The sequence below is a fragment of the Cyphellophora attinorum genome (genome assembly GCF_001299255.1).
Source record: "Cyphellophora attinorum strain CBS 131958 chromosome Unknown Contig4, whole genome shotgun sequence".
Classification (NCBI taxonomy): Eukaryota; Fungi; Ascomycota; class Eurotiomycetes; order Chaetothyriales; family Cyphellophoraceae; genus Cyphellophora; species Cyphellophora attinorum.
Window position 1 is genome coordinate 829,469 of NW_017253232.1, and position 24,276 is coordinate 853,744.

The 24,276-nt window shown below is 54.6% G+C and overlaps 11 protein-coding genes across 11 annotated transcripts; 7 read left to right on the forward strand and 4 right to left on the reverse strand.

Annotated features, from left to right (window-relative positions):
* Positions 1-9: 9 nt before the first annotated feature.
* Positions 10-1,161, forward strand: AB675_6422 (uncharacterized protein; the record flags this gene model as incomplete). The annotated part of the gene is made up of 1 exon (XM_018146714.1): positions 10-1,161. The coding sequence occupies one exon, from the start codon at positions 10-12 to the stop codon at positions 1,159-1,161; it is 1,152 nt and encodes a 383-aa protein (XP_018003654.1).
* A 386-nt stretch (positions 1,162-1,547) lies between these two features.
* On the reverse strand, positions 1,548-2,303 carry AB675_6423 (uncharacterized protein; the record flags this gene model as incomplete). The annotated part of the gene is made up of 1 exon (XM_018146715.1): positions 1,548-2,303. The coding sequence occupies one exon, from the start codon at positions 2,301-2,303 to the stop codon at positions 1,548-1,550; it is 756 nt and encodes a 251-aa protein (XP_018004050.1).
* Positions 2,304-2,871: 568 nt separating this feature from the next.
* AB675_6424 (LYR motif-containing protein 4) lies at positions 2,872-3,358 on the forward strand (the record flags this gene model as incomplete). The annotated part of the gene is made up of 3 exons (XM_018146716.1): positions 2,872-3,099; positions 3,188-3,250; positions 3,305-3,358. The coding sequence occupies 3 exons, from the start codon at positions 2,872-2,874 to the stop codon at positions 3,356-3,358; spliced, it is 345 nt and encodes a 114-aa protein (XP_018003788.1).
* Positions 3,359-6,155: 2,797 nt separating this feature from the next.
* AB675_6426 (uncharacterized protein) lies at positions 6,156-7,466 on the forward strand (the record flags this gene model as incomplete). The annotated part of the gene is made up of 1 exon (XM_018146717.1): positions 6,156-7,466. One exon carries the CDS (start codon positions 6,156-6,158, stop codon positions 7,464-7,466), a length of 1,311 nt encoding a protein of 436 aa, XP_018003919.1.
* Positions 7,467-8,365: 899 nt separating this feature from the next.
* Positions 8,366-11,071, reverse strand: AB675_6427 (DNA replication regulator sld3; the record flags this gene model as incomplete). The annotated part of the gene is made up of 1 exon (XM_018146718.1): positions 8,366-11,071. The coding sequence occupies one exon, from the start codon at positions 11,069-11,071 to the stop codon at positions 8,366-8,368; it is 2,706 nt and encodes a 901-aa protein (XP_018003847.1).
* A 524-nt stretch (positions 11,072-11,595) lies between these two features.
* Positions 11,596-12,449, reverse strand: AB675_6428 (Syntaxin pep12; the record flags this gene model as incomplete). The annotated part of the gene is made up of 2 exons (XM_018146719.1): positions 11,596-12,102; positions 12,153-12,449. The coding sequence occupies 2 exons, from the start codon at positions 12,447-12,449 to the stop codon at positions 11,596-11,598; spliced, it is 804 nt and encodes a 267-aa protein (XP_018004040.1).
* A 400-nt stretch (positions 12,450-12,849) lies between these two features.
* AB675_6429 (Nuclear envelope protein ndc1) lies at positions 12,850-14,945 on the forward strand (the record flags this gene model as incomplete). Its single annotated transcript, XM_018146720.1, has 2 exons — positions 12,850-13,006; positions 13,057-14,945. The coding sequence occupies 2 exons, from the start codon at positions 12,850-12,852 to the stop codon at positions 14,943-14,945; spliced, it is 2,046 nt and encodes a 681-aa protein (XP_018004096.1).
* A 347-nt stretch (positions 14,946-15,292) lies between these two features.
* AB675_6430 (ATP-dependent RNA helicase mtr4) lies at positions 15,293-18,593 on the reverse strand (the record flags this gene model as incomplete). Its single annotated transcript, XM_018146722.1, has 2 exons — positions 15,293-15,473; positions 15,538-18,593. The coding sequence occupies 2 exons, from the start codon at positions 18,591-18,593 to the stop codon at positions 15,293-15,295; spliced, it is 3,237 nt and encodes a 1,078-aa protein (XP_018003939.1).
* A 1,046-nt stretch (positions 18,594-19,639) lies between these two features.
* Positions 19,640-20,593, forward strand: AB675_6431 (Elongator complex protein 1; the record flags this gene model as incomplete). The annotated part of the gene is made up of 1 exon (XM_018146723.1): positions 19,640-20,593. The coding sequence occupies one exon, from the start codon at positions 19,640-19,642 to the stop codon at positions 20,591-20,593; it is 954 nt and encodes a 317-aa protein (XP_018003682.1).
* A 35-nt stretch (positions 20,594-20,628) lies between these two features.
* AB675_6432 (Elongator complex protein 1) lies at positions 20,629-22,983 on the forward strand (the record flags this gene model as incomplete). Its single annotated transcript, XM_018146724.1, has 1 exon — positions 20,629-22,983. One exon carries the CDS (start codon positions 20,629-20,631, stop codon positions 22,981-22,983), a length of 2,355 nt encoding a protein of 784 aa, XP_018004112.1.
* Positions 22,984-23,180: 197 nt separating this feature from the next.
* AB675_6433 (Elongator complex protein 1) lies at positions 23,181-23,693 on the forward strand (the record flags this gene model as incomplete). The annotated part of the gene is made up of 1 exon (XM_018146725.1): positions 23,181-23,693. The coding sequence occupies one exon, from the start codon at positions 23,181-23,183 to the stop codon at positions 23,691-23,693; it is 513 nt and encodes a 170-aa protein (XP_018003944.1).
* Between the last annotated feature and the right edge of the window lie 583 nt (positions 23,694-24,276).

Below are 24,276 nucleotides of genomic sequence, written 5' to 3' on the forward strand. Positions count from 1 at the left end.
CCAGATCCAATGGCACATCTGTCATCACATGTCGAGGCTGCAGCGGTAGGCGAAAGTGTCATGACTGACGGCAGTCAGCACATCAGCAGCCAGGGTGCGAGAGCGATCAGCGGATACTATGACGGCCTCCAGCCGCCAATGCCCCCGTACTCCAGAGCAAGTTCTACAGGCAGTCCGATGGCATTTCCAAAATTCAAGAGTCCACCATCTTCAACCGGACGTGGAGCAGAACATTGGCTCGACCCAGCATATCATTCAGCACATCACATAAGATCAAGGCCAAGCTTCCAACGCGAGACTAGCGAGCACTTCCAGCCCGGATGGTACTACAAGCCAAGCCAATCCCAGTCATCAGGCAGAAAGAGGAATGAGTACTCCTTCTCTACTGCCGCGGGAAAAGTTGGCGGGAGATCAGCCGCACCCGATTCACTCATTCGAGACTCTTATCGAACCGACACATTGACGCCACTTGCCAGACCCATTGGGAAGTACCGCAAAACAGGCATCGCAGCTATGGCTAGTGCGAAAGGTGTCAGCAAGTACTATGGGGACTTCGGAGGTCGAAGGTCGGATCGTCCAACTCGGTCGGGTACACGGCGACCCAGGAACAGATCAGGGGTGCGGTTCCGAAGCAGTCCCCCACCACAAGCTCGAGAAATGGCATTTGAGGTTCAAAAGCGTCCTCGTCCAAGAGATCTTGAAGACGACGTGTCGGATGAGCAGAGCCAGACTCTCGAACTTGATGAAGACACAAGAGCTGCCATACGAATGAGTCTTCTAGCATCAGAGACTCCTGAGAGTCGTGGTACGCGCAGAGGGCTCCGCGAACTCAGCCCCAACGTCGTCACCGCCAGAGGTCCAGATCACCGACTCAGGAAGAAGCGCAGACCCAGCTACTGGGATGGTGACCTGAAAGAGATCCAAGAATCTCCAGCCAGGCGTGACGAGAATGGGAAGCTTTTTAGAGGGAGTGTCAGAGAGGGCGCACAACGGAAGGTTTTGACCAGTCCACCGAAGGATGGCATCGAGAGCGTCCGAAGTGAGAGGGTCGAGATCGAGGTAGAGGCTGATGATACCTTTGACAGAATGTTCAGAAGGGGCGAGGAAGACGCTGATGCTGACGGCACAATGATGCAAATTGAGAAGGACGTTATGGACTAATTGTTGACACTCAATGGACTGCATTCGCTATCTTGGGCGCACCAGGAGGGCACTGCTGGCGACAACTTGGTCTTTGGAATTGGCACCGACCAAACCGGGGATGCTGATCTTGCGTCCTGCACATATCACTAGACTGTACCGTGTTCATAGCTACTGCATCTTCAAGACCCTCGATCGTGGCGGCTCCTTGGCGCTGCCTACACTTTTGATCCGTGACCGTGATGACATTTGTGCCTTGCGCGGTGTCGGTGCTGGCGATCTTGGTGTCGAGAGCTCTGTTTCCTGCCCTTCAACCACATCATCTCCAGCGACAGATGAGTCCTCGACCTCAACTTCAACACCACTTTTACCGCCCGAGGCACCCTCCAAACGACCAAGCTGTGCCCTTATGCTTCGCACCTCGCGTCTAGCGCATCGAGGGCCTCAGTCGCATTGATCACAGCGGCGAGAGTATCAAGCGAAGAGACGAAGGTTTGTTGGGTCTGCCGAAGGGCTGGAGGTGGGAGGGGCGTGTACCAGTTCAATGGATTGCGAGGTAGTTTCGATTTGGTGGTTGTGGGAGAGTCGTTAGCTTCGGCAGACGGCGTAGAGGATCCTGGTTGGATCTGTGTTATGCTGAAGGTTGGGTTGGCTGGGGTTGTGGGAAGGGTTAGACTGGAGAGTCGTGCAGAGAGGTCTGCTGCGTTCGCCTGGTCTGGGATTGTCTTGCTTGCTGCTCCCGTGGTCTTTGCGGGCGGCAACCACTGCTCAGTCTTCTCAGAGATTCCCTGTCGTGATTCTGGCTCTACAAGTGATGGCCCTCCATTTGGGACGTCTTCAGCCCCCTCGGCCGCTTTACTTCCAGTCTTCTCCTCCTTCGCTTCCTGCTCTTCGGTCTTATCCACCTCTGCCGCGATCTTCACCACACGCCCAGCCTTCGTACGCCCGTCAAAACCGTCCGAGCCGAATCTCCTCCCAGCGCCCAGAGAAGCTGCGGCATTACGGTTGGCGGCTGCTAGAGAGAAGAAGCCGGAGGAGAACTGCTCGGACAGTTGGGTGCGTAGGGTGGTGTAGCTGTCGAGGAGGTCGAGATGTTGGGCGAGGAGATCGTCGAGGCGGTCGATGAGGTTCTCGGCATCGCTGTCATCGTGCGACGCTGCCATCATGTACTCATGTACATATGTTTGTTCGCTACCTCGTTGCGATCTGGTGGGACCAGGCGTATCACCGCTGGCGAGTGGTGTGATCGATTTCAGATTTTGAGCACGTTACTGTAAGAGTGTAGCTCCCATAGTCTTGACTACACACGCGCAAGTAGATGTATTCGGCGCACAGTACAACGACACGTCGATGGTGAATGCCCCGTCGTCGAATTGAACGCGGTCGGAGAGTCCACGCCGATCCGAAGACCCTGACGCAATGCGGCGGCCAAATTATTTGGGAGACTCTTGAAAGTTTGCGATTTGGATATCTACATACATCCGAATCACCTCACCTTCGACACCTCAATCGCCCTGGGAACAGGCATCGGAAGCACCATAGATCAGATCTGGATCGGCCAAGCAACCTCTCAGACGAGCCGGAGGAACGCTTTCCAGATTCCTAAGACCGAGCTCGGTCGTAGTTGGGCGAAAGCGCATCCTACAGCAGCTCCGTGTCTACACGCATCACTTCTAGCGAAGATCTAGTGTGCCAGTTGGCATACTGAAGTCTCAGCTCGCCCTGGCCACCATGGCAAGCGCCACGGCTCTCGCAACAGCCACCGACATATCGGGACCGACAGTGCGGTCGTTATACAGATCACTTCTACGGTCGTCATCACAATTCTCGAACTACAACTTCCGAGAGTATGCGCGGCGGCGGACGAAGGATGCGTTCCGGGACAATAAAGCAGAGAAAGACGAGGGGAGGGTGCAGGAGCTGGTACAGAACGGGCTGAAGGAGTTGCAGACTATGAAGGTACGAAGTCCACATGAGATCCTAGAGCTATGCGGCTGGACAGGATAACTATGATGGCGACCAAAGTAGTTGCTGACGGATATCACAGCGGCAAACCATAATATCGCAATTCTTCCAGCTGGATCGGTTAGTGGTCGAGGGTGGCGCGTCGGTAAGTCTCCCATGGTTCGGCCTCGCCTCATGCGCAAATACTTACGTCTGACAGGGCAAGGAGGGGCATGGCGGTATAGTTCGGCAGAAGGATACAGGTTGGAATTGAGAGCGAGAAGCCGTGCCGCTCGAAGAGCATCGAGGCTCGTGGTTCAGAGATGTGTATTATATGATTGTAACATCTCCCTTCAGATTCTGGACGGGCCATCGGCGGTCGCGTCATAGACACGACTGCGGCAATGCAGGAGCTATCCTATTCTGCTCCCGCTGTGTCATTGTGAGGCGTTTCCTCTGCGACTGCCATCTACATCTACGCCTCAGCGCGAGCAAATCGATATTTGCAGGTGGGGTGTGTGGCGCCGCCGTAGTACCTGCCTCGGCTAGCCTGCCTATCGCGCTTGCCTGCCAGTAACGCGTCAAACGGCTCTTGACTCCCATCTCGTCTTTTTGGTTCATCTCAGACAACCACTGCATCAACATCTGCACTTCAGCATAGCTACCATTCATATTTAGTAGTGTATCTGGAAGCCCGCCCCGAAGTCTTATTCGAAGTCGCTTTTCACTTCGCCAAGGTCAGCAGTTTCTTGGGATGGTCCTCAGCCAGTACTGACTTGCATCGCAATGGCTCCTGTAAGTGCCGTGCCTCTCCCGAACGTCCTGAGATATGCCAGATGGGTCGCTGGGAGGACTTTGAGGGCTGCAAGGCCTACTGCCACGGTGAAGTTTGGAGATGCGATAAATATTTGGAGTAGAATCACCAACGGTTCGGGACATCTTTGGTCACCTGAATGACCCTCGGACGGGCTGACGAGAACATTTCTTGTCATTTGTGGCATGCATTCTGGCCGTGAGCTCAGGAACAGCCGTGGCTTGCGACCATGCATCAATTTCCTCCATCCAGCATCCTCGAACATCACCTTTTCATCATTACGCCTCTCTCTACATTGACTAACATAGACTTCACAGCTCCGGTCCTCGCGTCATACGCGCCACACAGACGTTCACGCCGCATCAACTCGAGCCGGACGGAATGCTAACGACTTTGATCCGACTGACGGCCTTCCCGTACGCAAGTTTGTGCTCGAAACCGTTTCCATCAACCAAGACGCGGCCGCTGAAGCCACGGACCCACTCGCCACTCGGAAAGCCAACAAGGATGACTACCCCTATGACGACCTGCCGTTGCCTACCTTCTTCGACCAACTTCCCCTCCATAATCAGGAGATTCTCAGACGATCACGACGTGGCACACGTGAAACTAAGTGCTCAGTATGGGACAAGAAGAATGCTGAGTGGGTCCGTTACGATGAAGCCCGTAAGAGGGGCATCACTGGCGACATCGGATTGCGTAAGTCGCGGTATCTTGCTGTCACCACGAATGAAGACGGCGAAGAGGTAGGGGAAGCTGATGATGATGACGAGGATGAGGCAAGCGACGAGGATGAGGAAGTAAATGGCATTACAGATGATCCCATTGCATTGAACGGTCTCAAGCGTGGCAAGAAACGCAAACAGCCGCCCACCCAGATTTTGCAAGATCGCACGTTCGAAGTCAAGAAATGGACACAAGTGGCAATGGACAAAGCCGACAAGATGCCAGAACCAAAGTACCTTGCTGATCGCCGACCAGGCATGCCTAATCTCTACAACCAGTCTGCGGCTGGCGCTTGGGCTATGGCTCAGGGTTATGGTGCAGTTTTGGACGGTTCAGCTGGGCCAAACTATGATCTGGGCGATGGCAGTGGCCTGGGCTCTGCTTTGGGTGGAGGGCCTGGTCCCAATGCCGGTGGTACAGATACCCCACCTGTGCGGAAGAACATGCCACCGCGCCCTCGCAAGAAGAAGGGTGGGCCAGGTCGGAAGAAGAAAGTAGTGATCGAAGCCGAGCGACGTGCCGCGGAAGAGGCGAGAAGAAAGGCCGAGGCCTTGGCACGTGGTGAGGTCGAGGAGGTCAAGCCTGAAGGCGACGACGGCGCTCTCAAGCCTGAGTTAGTCAAGCATGATGAAGATGGGAGCGCGACGCCTCGAAGTCGGAAGGACGATGACGATGACGACGATAGCGAGGCTGAGGGCTCCGAGGAGGGCGAGGTCAACGACGACTCTGGCGACAGGTCGGGTCATGCGACACCCACTCCAACACCTCTCGGGACCCCTGCTGGTGCTGGTAGTACTGCAGCCGGCAATGCCATATCGACGGCACCGCTGATCCCCAGCTCGTTGAAGCAAGAAATCGATGGCCCTGAGGATGCAGGTAGCTCTATGCTGGACTCGGGCATCGCAAGCACCACTACGGCACTCGACACACACATGACAGAGGCGCCAGCAGGAGCAGGTATTCCTCCACCATCGGCGGAGCCAGTGTCGCAGCAACGCTCACCGAACTCCCGCCGATGTCGAGAGACACTGCCACAGCAGCAGCCGACGTGGATCAAGCGCCGATCGCCTCCCCACTCAGTGTCGCTGCGGATGATATTGGTATCTGCGAGGAAAAGCCTGCCCCGACATTGGCTGCGCCGGCTACTGGCGAGATCAAGGTCCCGTTTGACCCCTCGGCGGAGTCAGAAGTAGCCCCATTGTTACAAGGTGTTGAGGTCGGTACCGGAGCTCAACTTGATGCTGAAGTGGTTGGTGCTGTGCCTTCGCCTTCCCCATCAGCAGCCCAGGCAGCCATTGGTGTTGATGTAAAAGAGGCAGCAGCACAAGGCGAGGTGAGAGAGTTGGTACGTGACCAGCTTCCCAGCAGCACTGCAGACGAGAAAGCGCAAAAAGCTTCTGCGAGCAGCGATGGACCCGCCACTGACAGCCTGGACCTCCTGGGTGGACTTGAGCAGGCAGTCGCGTCTCAGCAGGAGAGGAGGGAAGGCTAGAAGTACTTCGCACCCACTGAACCTCAAGTCTTTACGGTGATGTCGTTGTTCCGCACTGACAGTAATGACGAGAGTGAGGCGAATGGTGTCCCGCCTGCCGAAGAAGCACAAGCAAACGGTCAAGGCCCGCCCAGTGCAAACGGTCAAGGCCCGCCCGGTGCAAATGGTCATTTGGCAGATACAGTGGCTCCAAGTAATCTCATTCTGCCGTCGATCGAAACTCGGGAGCAACTGCAGCGGTACGCTTGTTGTGGAGCTCTGCGCTACTGCATTTGCGAGTTGCCGCCCGCCCTTACACCGGACAGGGGCGGAGCTCAGGATGAGGAGGATGATCTCATTCTGCCGTCGATCGAAACTCGAGAGCAATGGCAGCCTGATACCGGGACACCGACCGGCCTTACACCGGACCGCTATAGAGCTGCGGATGAGGAGGGTCTGGACGACCGAGCTCAGTCCGAGCCGCACCACAATGCCCAAGCCCACGTCCCTTTTCCCCCAGTGCCCGCCCCAGCGAAGCGTCAAAGTCGCAAAAAGACGTCTGGTACTAGAGGCGGGCGGAAGCGGAAGCCGACCGTTGCACCGTCACCTGAAGCAGAGGCCAAACGAGAGAAAAACTTGGCGAAGAATCGTAAGGCAGCCGCTCGATGCCGCGACAACAAGAAACTCATGGTTCGGAAGATGCAAGACGACGCGCGTGTGCTTGAAACGGACAACACCCTTCTGAGGGAGCAGCGGCAGCAGGAGAGCAACGAGCTTGAGCTGCTTCGAGCTGCTGCCCTCGGTCACGTCATTTCAGACGGCTGCCATTCCTCCGAGATACGAACGCGACTTGTGCATTTGCAGAATCAGTATGGGCCACCATCTATTCCTCTTCCGGCCCCTTTGACACATCAGCGTCCTCCAGAGCTGGCTGCTCCTCAGCCTCCTCTAGGTCATCAGTATTCACCACCTCGCTATCCCATCGAACCATATCTGCCCACCCCTGGTGCAATGTTGAGGCCGATTCCGCAACCCGTACAGCAACATACTCCGCAACTGAATACCCCGTACGGACTGTACCACGGTCAAACTCAGCCCCAGAGGCCGCCTCAGCAGTCCCAGCAATTTGGCCAGCTACCTCCGCCCCATCAGCCGTTACCTTGGGGCCCCGATCCGCCCATTGTGTCCAGAGTCCCCCCTGTTGCTGATCCCTCTACTTTGGGCCACCACGATGCCACGGATGCGGCGGCCTTCGATGATTCGGGCATCGTGATGAACAGTCCCCTCAGCGGCCGCCCGGACAAACCCGAGCACTCGCGCAACACGCACGACGAAGGAGAGAATGGTGACATGGACGGTTCGCGCGAATGAAGATCTCTGCGGCTTTTCCAGCTCAGTTTGGAGCCAAAGCCCGCCCGGGTGCTTGACGATCGTTTCGGCCTGGTTCAACTCGCAGTGAATGGATCTTCTTTTGAGCGCGCTTGAATATGGGCGAGCAGTGAGGAAGGCAGCGATGCTTTGAGACCAGAAATGTCTGGTGGTTCGGAGGATCAGAGGACTCCCGAGTGGTGTTTTGTGATAGCATAGTTTAGGGAAATGTACAACACTCATTCGGACGTTCATTCGTCAGTCAGTCAGCGAGCACGCATGAAACTACGCGTGTGGCAGGTCCATACATAGACCCTCGCTCAGTCTATCTTTGTGTTGTGCTTCGCGGCATCCAGATTACGGCAAGTCGCTACCTGCGGATCATTGTAGACCTTGTCCAGAGGTCAGACGAGTTGATGAATATGCTTTGCTACGAATCGATCGATTTAGGAGGGCATTGTTTCTACCAAACCGGTTGACGAGGTGTTTGATCGCACCTACGCATGCCCGGATGACTAGACCAGCAGTACGATCGGTTGACTGGAAATTGACCCTGTCGAGGCTGCCTCATGAGTGCCTCGGAATTCGCGATCGAGCTTTTCAACCAGCTCATTACTGTCGGAGACGATAATGGCGGCGAGGGCGTTGTGGTTGCCACGAAAACCTGCATGGTCGTTACCTGTAGTACTTCTTACGTCGGACCGGATGACCAGAGGATATATATTTACGAGTGCGTCAAACTACAGGCAGACAAAGGACAACAGCGGGTGTCAAGAGTGCGTTCTCTTGATTCGCAGCGTCACAGCGTCTTCCCCATGTCATGCATATCATTCAGTCATCACAGATCTGACGGTCTAAAAGAACGATAGTCAAGTTCGATTCGTTCCCATTCATCAAGCCATCTATAGTAAATCGTCGTCGTCGTCGTCATCCCAGCCCAGCTGAGCGTACAGACTGCCGTCTTTGCCAGCACTGCTTCCACTGAGTCCCAGTCCCAATCCACTCGCCTTGCCACCCATGACACGATCCATTGCCTTTCCAGCACGCTCGGGGATCTCCGGCGCGTCTCTGAAGGCGTCTACGACGCTGACGTCTGTGCGCTTGAGGGGCGTGAAGAGAACTGGTTTGCCGGATCTGCTCATCTTCGCCGGCACGGGTGTTCTAGCAGGCGCTGGTAATGCGAGGTCGGGACGGAGGCGGGATGTCGATGGGGTCGAGGCCACTACTGCGGGTCTGGGTTGTTCGACAGAAGAGGAGAGTTGGAGAGGATCTGTCTTGCGGGACGTTACGTCCCGGGAGGGTGTGTCGTGGATCGCGGAGAGGACTGCTCGTTTCTTGGCAGAAGGGCGGGAGAGTTGTGTGGGTTTCAAGGTCGATGAGGGAATCATCTGTTCTGGCTGTGGCTGCGTGGTCGGTATGCTAGCGACATCCAACTCGGCTTGTTGACCATTCATATACAATCTGTCCTTGCGCGGCGTAGCGGTGATCTGAACGCGCAACTTCGACAGCTCGGTCCGCTTCTCAAGCTCGTCCATCAGTGCCACACCTGCGCTGGTGCGGTTGGGTTTCTTCAATGCCTCGATCGCTGCGGCGAGCTCTTTCTTTTGGTCCGCGACTTTCTCTAGCCTCTTTCTCTTGGTTTCCTGCACTTTTGCGTCTGCGTCTAGGTCGATCTCGCGGTTGCTGAAGCTCATGGACTTCTGCATGCTGGCTCGACTCGAAGGGCGGGACATAACTTCGGAAGGCTCGCGCTTGAAGACAGATCCGCTCCTTTGGTGACTGGACGATGATCTCGAAAGTATAGGTGGAGAGCCATGTCGGAGCTCTTGGTCCTGGCTGAGTACTCTCTGGAGGGAGGTTTTGGTTGTGACCGGTTTGGTGCTCGACGGGGCGGGAGCTTTTGCGGTGCTTGATCTCGGTCGTGGGAGGCTTGGTCGTTGAGGAGAAATGTTGGGTCCGCCTAGCTTCTTGCAGATGTTTTTGACCTGCCGAGGTAGCTTAGATGCGTAGAAGGGAACAATGATGTCGGCGCAGAACTCCTTGAGCTTGTCCTTGGACCTCTGCGCTGTGGAATCGGAACCGTCCGAATGCTTTTCTGGTGAGATCAAGAAGTCGTCGATAGTAACAGTATGCCAGATACATAGTCTGTCGAGCAAGGCGTCGAGTTCTGTCACGAAACTGCGTTGCTTCCGTTTCTTCTTGACTTCCTCGACCTCATCCTTCTCCACTGACTCAACTTTGACAACAGGGTCCACGGGCATTTCGCTGCTGATCTTTGCTTCGGTCAACGATTCAACAATCATGATCTCTAGAATCAACAGCAGTTGCATTTCAGCTTCCCGATTGCGCAATTCCTCAGTATGGCGTTTGACAGCTGCTTCGTTGCTCGTCCCAGCAGGAGTGATGGCTCGGTCGTCCCACCACCGACGCAGTAACTCGAACTCGCCAGTGTAGAAGCCATCTTTACCAAGCTTGACCTTCTTTGGTGGTTTTTTCTTCGTAGCTTGTGCTTCTTCGGGTGGGATGGTGAGATGCTTCAAGAAAACAGGGACCGATTCCTTGTACTTGGTATCCAGCTTCTTGGAAGGAAGCACGAGCGAGGTATAGATATCCTTGAGCTCGTCTGAAGTGACCGCTGCCTCCGGATCCATACAAAGGTTTCGAGCTCTCGATAGCGGTCCTTTGGCATAGAAGGCGAGAGACGTACGAGTATACAGTGTTTCGAGATACTGGTTCCGCAAATCGTCCGTAGGAGCAAGAGCTGGTGCTGGCGGCTGCTCATCGGCAATATTGACGTCTATTGCAGTCTCTGGAAGAGCTTGGACTTCCACTGCTGGGCCAGGCCCGAGATCTTGCTCGACGGTATCTTGACCTGCCGCGATAGCGGTGGGTGACTCCTGCAACAGTGAAGCTGCGAGCATACACGAGTCAGCTCCCGGTGACGCGACGACTTCTTCGGGAGCAAAGCTCGGCGAGCCGATCTGTGAATCGGCCCGTGCCAGGATGGACTTGCGTGCTAGTGCACCTTTTTTGTTTCTTGGTTGCTTCGGACTAGGAGGAGCAGACATTCTCTTGGACGATGCACTGGACATTGACGCGGATCGAACGTGGTCGCGCGAGGCGGGCTTTGCGGACTGTAGGAGTTCCAGTGACAATATTGGTGGCGTTCCACTGGCAAGGTCACGACATTGGTCTTCGGTGATTGAGTTCCGTAGCATCATTGCTGTATAGACTGCATCTTGCACCTTTTCGAGGGCATAGAGACGGCCGTTTGGACACAGACGAGCGACCATGCACTGCTTGGGTGCAAGGATCTGTAGCACGCTGCCATTGGCTTCCAAGAGGTAGCCCGATGGGGGGCCAGTTGGTGGCGGGACATTGTCGAGCCATATGAATGGCAGGTCTGCCCGGGACAACGTGGCGACGGGACTGAATATCACGGCCGCAGGCCCACCGCCTGACCGGTATGCTTTGCCGACGATGTTGAGATTGCTGGTTGAGGCATGCTCGGAATCGTCGCGCTTCCGCTTCTTTGTTGTCGAGGAAGCGGCGTTGAGTCGCGTATCAGACGCAGGTGCGAGTGGCCTACGAGCTGTAGGTGCTTCCATAATTGTGCTGACTCTTGCAAGCCATGCTTCATACACTATTCGCAGCTGCAGCAGCGAACAACATTATTCAATGTCAGAATGAGAACACGAATTCAGAGAAGCCGCATGGGTCCAGACGCGGTCGCAATTGCCAGTGGAGAAATGGGTACGTCACGCGTAAATTCCGCCGAGAAGTGGTTGCCTCGTGGCCTAAACCTCGGCTCCTGCAGGGTTCTTCTAAGCGTGGGATCACCAAAATTGCCCACTACACTGATGGCAGCATTCTGCAGGTGGTGGACACAGGCGGTGCAGGAGTCGCCGGCCATTATCTAAGTTCTAGGGACAATTGGAATGGATCGCACAGTCCGAAAACATCTTTCCTACCGCTACGCTCGGGCTATGTACAGGTGCAGTAGCTACCAGATCCCTCATCGTGATCACAATTAGACGAATGCCTGGCTCAATGCTAAAAACGCCCATACGCCGACCGGGAAGTGCTATACTGCTTTGAATCGACTGATCTGCCAGAGCTCGGTTGCCTGAATTCAGCTCAGTACGACAGCCAATACAATGATGACCAGAACAATTGCCAAGATGAACAGCAAACAGCATGCTTTGTTGCGGGCAGCCTTCTGGTATCGACTGGCGCTCCTCAGCTCGACATCGGCGCCTCGTGTATCGGTCAGGGTGTTTTCGACATTCACATCGATGGTGTCAATCATGTCGCCTTGCTCGCGCACAATATGAGCAACATCTCGGAACAATTCGTTGAGCTCGCCGACGGACTGCTCTATTTGGCGGATCTCTCCCTCGCGCTCAATGATGAGATTCTCCTGGAAATCGACTTCGCTTTGGTTGGCGACCTGTGGCTCTTCGAGTAGTTGCTGCTGTTGTTGTCGCTCACCAGTAGGCGACTGTGCGGCATTTGACTCTTCGAGGGCTGCTTTGTTCGCTCTCTCCTTCTCGATGGCCCTTCGCTGTACAACCTGGAACTCTGACAGGGCTGAAGCGAATTCGCGCGATAGCTTTTGATTGGTATACTTTTGAGATGGCTGTAAGTTGTTAGATACGGCTTCTCCGTATGCATTATGAATATGCTCACGTTGAGGTCATCCCATGCTTGCGCCTTCTTGATGCCCTCGCCCACCTCTTTGAAGCCATCTCTGCTCTCTTCTAGCAGATCATGGACTCGCTCGCGCACTCGCTGTGTATCTCGTTTTGTTCCAAGGAGGGCAATCTGGTTCGATAGACGAGTTACGTTGGAGATCAGCTCGAATAGTTTTGTTGATAGCGACTCGGTAAAGCGCTGAAACTCTGGGTCATCCCTATAGGTGGGATCATCCTGTCGCCGAGTTGTCGTCGGTTGCGACTCCAGTGACGATAAGCGGTCGAAAGACATTCTGACGAGCTCCAAGGAATGCGCTATAAGTGTGCAGGGACGGGACCGATCGCGCAATAGCGAAGAAGTCTGAAGACGCAGGTGAGACTGTCTGCAAGTGACAACGAAGACGAAGGCATCCGTGAATGAGGTTGGAGTGACTTCCTGCCAATGCCTTCGTGGCGTACCTGACTGACGTCGTTAGGGCACTATTCCGAATTTGGCACCTTGATTGGGGCAGCCGCGACTCGCGAATTCATTTACTGCAAGTACTGCACCATATTATTCAAGGCGCCTCTGTCCAAACACTCTCTTCTCGCGCAACTCTCTTTTTTGGCGATTGGATCAGATGTCGCAACCATCTGGAGACTTTGGCACTTTCTTTTGATGCGCTTCTGTCACGGTCCGACCGTCCACCGCCATGAACGCTTCCATACCAGCGAAACCTGTGGTAGCAAGCAGACCGAGAGCATACAAGAGATTTGTGACTTCAGCTTTCCACACCAGGTTTGTACATGCAGCGCTGCTCTCACTCTTCGTTTCGTGGGATCTCGCCATCTGCTTGAGTCCAAAATATGGTACTTCATCTCCCTCTAACTTCGAATACCTGCTAACTTTGTGAAAACAGACATTCTCTGGTCATGGCTACCACTCGGTCCAGCAGGGCTCAGAGCGATTCTCTACTTCATGTCAACCATCTTCGTCTTCATTCTCCAAGTCGCCACAGTCTCAGTCGGCCGGCGCACTCCGACCTCGCCCTTTCAACGAGTACGCCAGACCTTGCTGAGCCCCTCCACCTTCAAGACGGTCTTCTGGTATCTGCTATCAGCATGGTGGTTCACTGAGGTGTACATCTGGCTGAGCTCCGACATGACATGGGTCACGCGAGAAAACGCTGCATCCCAAGCCGCCCTCAACGAGAGACCCATCTATTTCCGAGCACTCTTCACCTTGCTGGCACTTGTTCAGGCCGGCAAACATGTCTACTACGGTCAGGCAATCCTCCATCTACCAATCGCTGCGCCTGGGTCGCCACAAGAAAAGATCGTCAATACGCACACCATTCCCGACACTTTCTCGTTCTTCAAATCACAAGCCAGAGACGTCGTGCTGCGCTCGATTGTTGGCTCTATCACAGCAACAGCCCTCTGTCCATTCATATATACTGCCTTCTTCCGCAGCTTCCTCTGGAGAGTGCATCTCGGCATCGCAAAAATTATGTATAGCATCGCTCGCAGCAGTGCGAGACCTTCTGGCATTCCTCCCGTCGGCACCTTTGCGACCACAATTTGGATAGGCTTCTGCCTTAGCTTGACCTGGGAGCTGGCTGCATTGTCTTTGATCGCTTATTTCAAGAAAGCACCTCTCAAGGAAGCAAAACCCTGGACATCTTCCGGCAAAGACCCGAACGGATCACTACTCAATGGCCTCAAGGCAAAACGCGGCATCATTAAGACTTTTGCATTCTGGGAATTAGCAATCATTGCTCAGAGTCATCCCGAGCGAAGAAAGCTCATCTTCTCCGACATAGACCGTCCCACCGGCCCAGTCTGGTCTCAAATGCTGCAAGAAGCACTGAAAGTCCTCGAGCAGATCGACGACAGGATACAGCCGCCACAACCTGCGGCCCCCATCACGCAGGAGCCTGCACCCACGTTACCCAAGATCCTCAAACCTCCACGAGAGTCGACAAAGGTCAAGGAGCAGCAGAACATCGTCGCTCAGAGAGCATCCAAGGATGCACGTGCTCGACAGCGTCTGGTGGACATTGCTGATGAGAAGCTGAAACAACTAGGATCACATCCTGATCCCTTTCCAGTACTCGATATGCCTGATACTGCCACACTTATTGGCCAGGCCAAGAACTCATTCACCACATTCTTCAGCTCTACACCAGAGTCTCGAGTCAATGCAACGGTACTCGGATCACCACATAGCGATGCTGCGACCATCGTCGACGCTATCGAAGCCGTCACACGCATGTTAATTGCCAGTCTCCAAGAGGACAACTTTGGCAAAGCTATGGCCGGCGTCCCTCAGGCCGTCAAGCAATTCACCAAGACCATCACTCTAATCGAAGGCCTCCTCTCACAGCAGCAAGACGCCGCCGATCTCACAGATGTCAACATCATCCTCAGGAGGCTCAAAGCCGGCCTCCTGGAACTCCTCGCAGCCTTCCAAATGTACCTAGGCGACAGCGCGTTGGGCATTGCCGATCTAAACGCCGCCAAGAAAGCCAGTGGACAGCTCGCTGCCGAGGAAGAAGAGCAGAAGAGGATACAAGCCGCACCTTCGCGGAAGGAGCTGCTGGATTTGCAGGACGCGCCCACACCTGCCGTGCCGGAAGAGCGGCGGCCTGATGAAGGTTGGCGGGATTGGAGCAGGTCGAAGAAGACGACGACGAAGCTGTTCCCGCAGTATGAGGAGAACCCGCGGCCTCGGAGACAGGTTTCTGGTGGGTCGAGGAGGCAGAACGGGCATGTGGGACGGCCTAGAGAGATGGAGCAGGTGCGATGATCCGCAGAAACAGATTAGCTGGCAGGTAACGATACCTACGAATCCGAAACAGCAGGAGCACTTTCGCGCTGTCGTGATCTCAAAATTGTGGTACAGTGTCGTGTTACTCCCATGTCGCTCATGCGAAATCGTGTCGCCCGGTCTATCAAGAGGTCCGAGAATTACTCGCGACCCGCGAGTCTTGAGACGACGGATTTGACATCGTCCAAGGACCATGGCACCATGCCGCGCCCAAATGCTACCGCCATTCTGTGAAGCGATCGATCTCGTCCATGCCACCTCGTGGATCTCGCCACAGCAGGACTAAGAAAGCTCTGCCTCCCCAAGCTATCATCTACTGATCTACGCTACAGATACAGACTCTGCGCCGCAACAATATCGCGTCTGACCTTTTTGAGCGCCTCGTCAAACTTCTTCTCAAGCTCTTCGCTGCCCATGACCTTGGACGCCTCGCCCATCTGCCGGAGGAGTTCCTCGAGGCGGCGGAACGTGCGGATTAGGGAGCCTTCGTAGACGTCTGTCATTTTGCTGTTCGATCATATTAGCACATACACACACACACAGCTCGACACAATAACAAGGGTAGACTCACCAAATCTCCCCAAAGCTCTTCCCCTGCGCCCACGCGAGCAGTACAGGCATCAACTGCCACTTGAACCCCTGCACATACTCCTCCTCGTTGACCGCCATCTTACTCTCGACACTCACTTTCGCGATAATCTTCGCCTGCTTCTGAATCTCCCGCAGCGGCCGCGCCAGCTCGTCTGGCAGTACGGGTGTTTCGTTGACGCGCTCCTCGAACACGAAACACGAACATACGGCGGCGATCTCTTCTGGAGACAAGTCGTTGAAGAAGCGGTTGAAGAGGAGTTCGCTCAACATGAGCTCGTCGCCCGTGGAGATCTGGCAGGCAACCCGGGCTTTAAGCTGGACGACTTCATCGTCATTGATGAACTGCAGCCGCCGCAACACGCGCTTGCGGTTCTTGAGCTCGTCGAGCTGGAGGATCGCGTGCGCGTCTTGGATCTTCTTCTTGATTTCGCGGATGCGATCTGTCACGACTACCTTGGCGGCGTATTCGTTCCACAGCCGTTCTAGTCTTGGGGAGTTGTGTAAGGGGCTAGCGACGAGGCGCGACTCCATGACTTCGATCTTGCGGACGAGGTCTTTGAAGGTGTTGTCTGTGATGTTCATCTGCTCGATGGGGTCGAGTTTGGGGATGCCGTCGGGGAAGCGTTTTTGGACTTCGGCGAGGGCGCGTTGGATTTTGGCGCGGTCGGCGGAGGTGGTCAGGTCTCTGGGCGGGAAGATGCGGAAGGTGGAGATGCCGTGGACGCATTTGAGGAGGACAGGAACCACTTCGACGCACGATTTGGAGGTGGGGTCTGAGGAGGCGGGGCGGATGCCGGGGGGCAGGGAGTTGAAGGCGTTGGTGCCGATTGAGTGGCCTGAATCGGCACACTCAAGGGCGACGTCGATGGTCCAGGATTCTTGCGGGGCGAGGGTGGCTTCTCGGTTATTGCGGTCGGGCTCGCGGCGGAGGAAATTGATGACGGCGCCCCAGCCGAAGTCGTGCTCGCCGTCTTTGATGTGGACGAGGCGGCCGGGCTGCATGAAAGGAAGGCAGAAGTTCGGGTGGATGATGATGTTACGCATCTCCTCGGCGTAAGCGTCGAGTTGTTTGCGGAGTTCGTAGTAGGCCTTGATGAGGTTTTCGTCCTCGATGATCATTTCCTGCTTTTCGACGTCGAGCTTTCGGAGTTCTTTTTCGAGGTCTGATACGCTGGCTAGGGATTGGAACTGGTGAAAGCAGTGTTCGAGCATGAATTCTGGTGAGATGCCCTCGACTCGTAGGAGGTTGAGGACCATGTTGTAACCGAGATAGAATGCTGAGTTGAGCTTGTCCTGTTCTCCACGCACGATACTTTTCGCGACATCTGGTTCCATCTGCTGATTGATCATCATGATGACGATGCCACGGTCGTCCAAGCCTCGTCGACCTGCTCGACCTGACATCTGGATGAACTCGGATGCGGTCAGCCATCGCTGTGCGACGCCGTCGAATTTGCGGACGTTGGTGAAAACTACTGTCTTAGCAGGCATATTCAGACCAATAGAGAAGGTCTCGGTCGCGAACAAGACCTTGATCAGACCTTCCTGGAACAGAATTTCGATCGTTTCCTTCAGTATGGGCAACAAACCTGCATGGTGTATGCCGATGCCTCGTTGTAGGAGTGGTAGTAAGTGCTGAATCTGTGGCAGCTCTTTGTCCTCTGGGGCGAGGGTCTCGAGGGCACTATCGAAGACCTTTCGCACCATGGCTTTCTCGCTGTCGTCGTTGAAGACCATCGAGGCCATTTGAAGGGCATGAGCCTCGCAGTCTCGCTTGCTGAAACTGAAGACAATGACAGGGTTGTAGTTCTTGGTGATGATCATTCGCACGATTTTCCAGATGTCGGACGGACCTTTCGTACCACCCTTGTTGAGTCTCTTGTCTTTGCCCCTGCCTTTTCGCTTCGCCATCGCATTGGCTGGATCGTCGCCTTCTTTCTCTGCTATCGTGCTCATCGATTTCTGGAAGTTCTCTTCTCGGAAGACACCCTTCTCGTCCACAATGAGGTTGATGCCGTCGGCGCCACTCGGAAAGAAGTAATGCTGCAGAGGAGTAGGTCTGAAGTCGGTGTAGACAACGTGACAGGGTTGCTTGTGAATTTTGGTGATCCACTCAGCGAACTGCATGGCGTTTGGTATTGTCGCCGATAGGAAGACATATCGTACTTTGTCAGGCAACAGAATGATCGTCTCTTCCCAGACTACGCCTCTGGTCTTGTCACGCAGATAGTGGATCTCATCGAATATGACCCAGCCGACTTCCCGCATAATCTCGGAGCCTCGGTAGAGCATAGATCGCAAAATCTCAGTCGTCATAACGAGACAAGTGGCTGTAGGATTGATGGTAACATCTCCAGTCATCAAACCAACATCGCCGAACTCAGCTTGGAATTCCCGGTACTTCTGGTTGCTCAAGGCTTTGATCGGACTTGTGTAGATGACCCGCTGATTGTTCTTGACGCATTGTGCGATCGCATACTCTGCTACTACTGTCTTCCCTGCCGACGTATGCGCAGACACTAAGACACTCTCGTTGCGCTGTATCGAATATATCGAAACCTGCTGAAAGGGATCCAACTGGAACTCGTAGGTTTTGGCGGGTTCGGCGGGCGGCTTGTGTTCTGATATGGGGGTGTATGCATAGTCCGGTGGCAGAGCAACCTGATGGCGAACTTGATGGGATAGTATGACGCGGTCTGCTTCTGAGTCGCCTGCAAGGCCTCCAGCGGCAACCTCTCGTTGTTGTTCAGTCTCAAAAGTGTCGGCAACGATGGGTTCGGGCTCTTCTTCAAGGCGCGGCCGCTTGTGTTCGGTCTCGGCTTCGTTGTCGCCCTCCGAGCCTGCATCCGATGCGTCCGATGACACCTCGCCGTCATCGCTATCGTCCTCTGAATCATGCGCATCGGTCTCGGACTTCAGTATGCCATTTGCGGTACGCTTCAGGTTCTTCTTGTCGCCGGTATTGCCATTCATGGTTGGGCGAGGCGCAGCGGCAGGCGCAGGGGCCGCCTCGAACGCGTCGAACAGCTCATCCATGTTGTCGCACTGGTTCTACGTGCTGCAGGTCGTGGAAGAAAATATATGTGGCCCGGTCGTAGAACATCGAGGTTCACAACTTTTTGAAGTTGGGGAAGTATGCGATCATTTCGCTCCACCTGCACCTGCATTGTCACTGTCATTTGAAGTTCGGCCCGTGAGCGCGAGCCCTAACCCTATCTCAAGCCGACGACATGCGAGCTTCGAGCTTCACTTCCGCAACCACGGTCCTTTCTCTGCCCGAATTCGATCACTACAGCGAGCGGAACCAACACTGTGAGCTCCGGAACACTTCCCGACTTCAAATTCGCTTACTCACTGCCTACAGATGCTCGCTCAAACCGCCGTCCGCGCCAGAATGGCCGCGACACCCCTCACCCGTCGAGGCTTCTCTACAACTCGAGCACGATTTGATAGCCCGTACCACTACCCCGAGGGTCCACGAAGCAATCTGCCATTCAACACACAGACGAGATTCTTCGCCGTGAGGTATTGGACGTTCATGGGCAAGTGCAAAATATATGTTGATTCATGCAAGAGACTAATGGAGGCACAGCCTGTGGTTTTGGACTCCCCTTCGCTATCGCTGGTAAGCCGAACCTTACGAACAATATCGCTGTCAGACTGACCATGTGGTAGTGTACCAGACAAAGAAGAACGGTTGAGCAGGCAAGGTGAAGGCAGGAGTGATATTGACTTTTGGGGAATGGAAGGTTCGATCGTGGTGTACAAAGTCATAGGTCAACGATGAACCCTCAAAGCATCAATTTCCACGCACTTGCAGCAGTCATGTTGTCATTTTTCCCACACGAAACGGCGCATTGCCGTTTTCCACACGTCCAAGTCGCCGTCATGCATGTAGTTTCGAAAGTCCTCCTATTGGCTGCAGTGCTCGATTTGGTCGTTGGGCTCCACTTTATTTTGATATTGAAATAATTTGTCTGTTTGCTCCCGCGAACAACCAGGCCATGGACAAAGGCATAGGACTGTAAAAGCAACAGTACTGACAGCGGCTTCAGTAACTGCTATGGGCCGCCACGGACAACATGCGCAATCTCCGGAACATAGGATTCGACTCAGTGCAGTTGCCTGATGGACTGCCACTCACAGCCAAGGCGTGGGACACGACCACAAATGCTGCCATCTGCTCATTTGGTCCAACAGCTGACAGACCAATAATTGAACTGCGACGTCGACAGCCACATACTGCAGCCTTCGAGACAATAGCGTCATGGGACGCGCCATGTCCACTACCGGAACTTGAGTGCGACGAAGTTCTGCTCTTACACCACTTTTCAGGCACTGCGGTTACATGCTTGCTTCTTGCTGGAGGTGATATTGTTGTTGTTCGAGAACAGCCGACTGAAGACCAGGAGCGTATCGAGATCGTTGGAAGCGTCGACGTCGGTATCGCGGCGGCAGCATGGGCAGCGGACGAAGAAGTACTCGCCATTGTCACTCGAGGCGACACACTGGTGTTGATGAGTCGCGGCTTCGAGCCGGTAACAGAGAGAACACTCTACTCAGAAGATCTCAAGGCGTCCAAACACGTCTCGGTCGGATGGGGCAAGAAGGAGACCCAGTTTCAAGGCAAGAGGGCGAAGGCACTCAAGGACCCCACCCTACCTGAGACCGTGGACGACGGGAAGCCAAGTCCTAACGATGATGGTCGAGTCACTATCAGCTGGCGAGGAGACGGCCAGTTCTTCGCCGTGAACAGCGTTGTGCCGGGTCATCGACGTGCGATCAGAGTCTTCAGCCGAGAAGCTGCTCTTGACTCGGCAAGCGAGCCGGTGGATGGCCTCGAGAGTGCTCTGTCATGGAGACCATACGGCAATCTCATAGCAGGTATCAAGCGATCACAAGATAAGGCGGAAGTTGTGTTTTTCGAACGTAACGGTCTTCGACATGGCCAGTTCGACCTCCGACTGTCCTCAATAGAGCTCGATACCTGGCAAAGTCCATCAGCCTGCACTGGAACGGAGACTCATCGGTGCTAGCCGTAGGGTTCTGCGACCGTATTCAGCTCTGGACCATGGGGAACTACCACTACTATCTGAAACAAGAGTTGCTGATGGCAGACGTGGACATGACACCCCAGGCACCTGCACTAACCGTTCAATGGCATCCGAAATCCCACCTTCGACTACAGTTGTCAGATCGATGCGATCACTTCAGTCTCGAATACCATTTTACTGTAGCCAGAGGCTCGGTTGTGCTTGGTCAGGACTATGGTATTATTGCTGTGATAGATGGGAAGACACTGAAACTCACACCACTTCGGCAGGCCGGCGTTCCTCCTCCGATGAGCTTCTGCGAGGTCAGTTTCGAGACCAACATCGTCGATTGCGCTGTTGACGCAGATGGAGAAACCATTGCTGTACTCACCACGAAAGGCGTCGAGGTTTGCACATGGCCAGACGCGGACGCTTGGACTCGCTCTCCTACATCCTTAAAAAGATTCTCCGCGTCCTTATCGAAGATATCACTTCTGTTCCAGACTGACGAAATCGAACTACGGATGGCGCGGACGCAGATCGAGCTCTGCAACAAGGTGGTGTATGTGCTCGAGCCTGCGCAACGTGGCAATCCAGAATCCATCTCTCGCTGCGAACACTACGGTGGAGGCGTGCCTCTCAATCCACCAATCTGGACGGAGCCCAAGTCGCATGCTCGATCGCCTGCTCAAAATCTTATCACGGACGTCAGGCAAGAGAGAATCGTCGTTCAAGGCACTGACGGCAAGGTCGGGCCGTTGTATGGTAACATCTCCCTTCCAACAAGGGAGAAGTACGATCCGATCATGATTGTTCAGGAACCCTCGGCCTCAGACGCGACGCTGTTCCACCTCACGGAGACTGTCGACTCAGGTGCCAGACTCCTTGGAAACGGACACTCGCCGTTGTACAATGTGTGCAGTCTGGGCACAGATGGCACGTTGAAAGTCGACGATATAGTCATAGCGCAAGACTGTACCTCATACGTGGTCACCGACTCCCATTTGATCTTCACAACAAATCAGCACCTCCTCAAATTTGTCCATTTGGTGTCTCCAGATGAGATGAAAGTGCCCAGCAACACGCCAGAAGTGGACGAGAGATGTAGAAGTATCGAAAGAGGTGCCCGACTCGTCACTGTCATGCCTTCCACCTACGCAGTTGTGCTACAGATGCCACGAGGTAATCTCGAAACAATCTACCCGCGAGTACTTGTCCTGGCTGGTATCAGAAAACATATCAAAGAGCTGGACTACAAGGCCGCGTTTCTTGCGTGTCAAGCTCAGCAAGTCGACATGAATATCCTTTATGATTTTCAGCCACATGCATTCAGGGTCAACATTGTCAAATTCATCGAGCAGCTGAAGAAACCAAGTCGAATTGATGAGTTCATTGCAAAGCTCAAAGAAGAAGATGTCACACAGACCTTGTATCGGGACACTCTACAACTCGCTGGTGATCTCGAGAACGAGCCAGCTGTCTCGTCAGCAGTGGAGCACAAACCGGCCAGCAAAGTCAACAGTATTTGTGCAGCGATGATGACGGCCCTTGAGACGATGCCTTCAAACAATCCTGGCTATACCCAGAACATCATCACGGCACATGTCTGCAAACGACCGCCAGATCTCGAAGCAGCCCTGGCGCTTGTCTCTCGACTTCACAGCAACTCTCCTACCGAAGCAGATCTCGCGATCTCGCATCTTTGTTTCTTGACGGATGCCACACGCCTCTACAATACGGCATTGGCTATGTACGACCTAGAGATCACATTACTGGTAGCACAGAACGCTCAACGAGACCCCAGGGAGTACATGCCGTTCTTGCAGGACTTGCATGCTTTGCCCATCCTGAAGAGAAAGTACATCATTGATAATCACCTCAAGAGTTATGCTAAAGCACTGGAATCTCTCCATGCCATGGAGGACCACGAAGCTATCGAAGCCTACACCATCAAGCATTCACTCTACTCCGAAGCTCTCTCGCTGTACAAGTACTCCCCGACTCACCATGCGACCATCACAAAGCACTACGCCGCCTACCTAGCGGAGAAGAACTCCCATCTACAAGCCGCCATCCTCTACGAAACACTCGGCCAGTTCGATCTCGCCTGCAATCTCTATACCCTAGCCCACGCGTGGCGCGAGGCTCTCTCATGTGCCAGCCTCTCCAACTACCCTCCAGAACAACTCACCTCCCTCGCCACTACGCTAGCAACTACTCTCAGCGAGCAAAATCGCGACTACCGCTCCGCAGCATACATTCACGAGCACTACCTCTCATCTCCCACTGAAGCCGCATCTCTGCTCTGCAAAGGCTCCTACTTCGCCGACGCATCCTTCTCCTCTCCCGCATCTCCCCCACATCCATCCCCGAAATCATTGATCCCGCGCTGAGCACACAACTCGCATCAATTCTGTCCCTCCTCGCCGACGTCCGCTCACAAGCGACCTCTCAGCCACCCCGACTCGCTGAGTTGCGCGCCATCAAGGCCGCTGACCCCTTGGCGTTTTACGGCGGAGATGCGACGAACCTGCCTAGCGGCGAGGGCGGTGATAACATACCGGACAACATCTCCCTTGCCCCGACAGACATGACGACCACAACCTTCGCCAACGGCTCTCTCTTCACGCGCGCCGGCGCGGGCTCGAAATTCGGTGGGACCCAACTCAGCACAGCTTCCCGGAAAACATCCAAGACAAAGCGCAAAGAAGAGCGGAAGCGCGCGCGGGGCAAGAAAGGAAGCGTGTACGAGGAGGAATACCTGGTGAACAGTCTAGCAAGACTGATAGAGCGGTGGAATGGGACGCACGAGGAAGTGAGAAGGCTTTTGGGCGGGTTGGCGAGACGGGGAAGGCGGGAGGAGGCGAGGACTGTGATGGAGGGCATGGAAGAGGTACAGACGCTCTTGAGTGGACTGAAGAGCGACATCTGGCCGCCTAGCGAGCCAAGTGAAACCGGTCAAGATTGTACACTTGCGGGAAGCCGACCGAGCGGTGCGGATGGAGTGTTTTGGGATAGTCAGGTTGAGGTTGGTGAGGGGGGTGGTGCAAGCAAAGAGGCGCCTGAGGTGAAGGCGTTCAAGGGTAGTGAGGTCTTCGTTTGAGCCCGAGGGCAGGTGCCGTCTATTGACGGTCTGCAGGACACCGACTTCCGACAATCACCGGATGGCACCAAAATGCGAGAGCCACGGGCTCAATGAAGCAGCCATATCCTTGGCATGAAGGTCGGGCATCACTCTTGCCGCGATCGCACCGTCAGGTCAAGAGCTTGCGCCATTTTACGCCTCCTTTCGTGATGAGGAATCACGCAAGTCATATCCATGGATACTTGGATCTGTCATACGATAGTGGTCAACAATAAATTTCAGGTAGCCAATCCCGAGAGCATTCCCTCGCCAATCTCGTAAGGTCGCTGGAGGGTGGGCGTACCCCGGATCTTGGGGGCGGAACGCCTAATCTACTTCATCACGTTGAGGCACCTGGCTTGGCGCTACGTCGTCCACCCATGAGCTTGGTCATGCTTGAGGCTAGCCTGCTAGGCCGCGTCAGGAGGTCAACGCAACATGGCAGCAAGCAAGTATCTACTTCTTGAGGCTTACAACCCCTGGTCTTGACCTAGTTGCTCGGAAGGTCGGCGGACGGCATTTTCGAACACCCAATGCAGTGGCTCGCACGAACTCTAGCAGA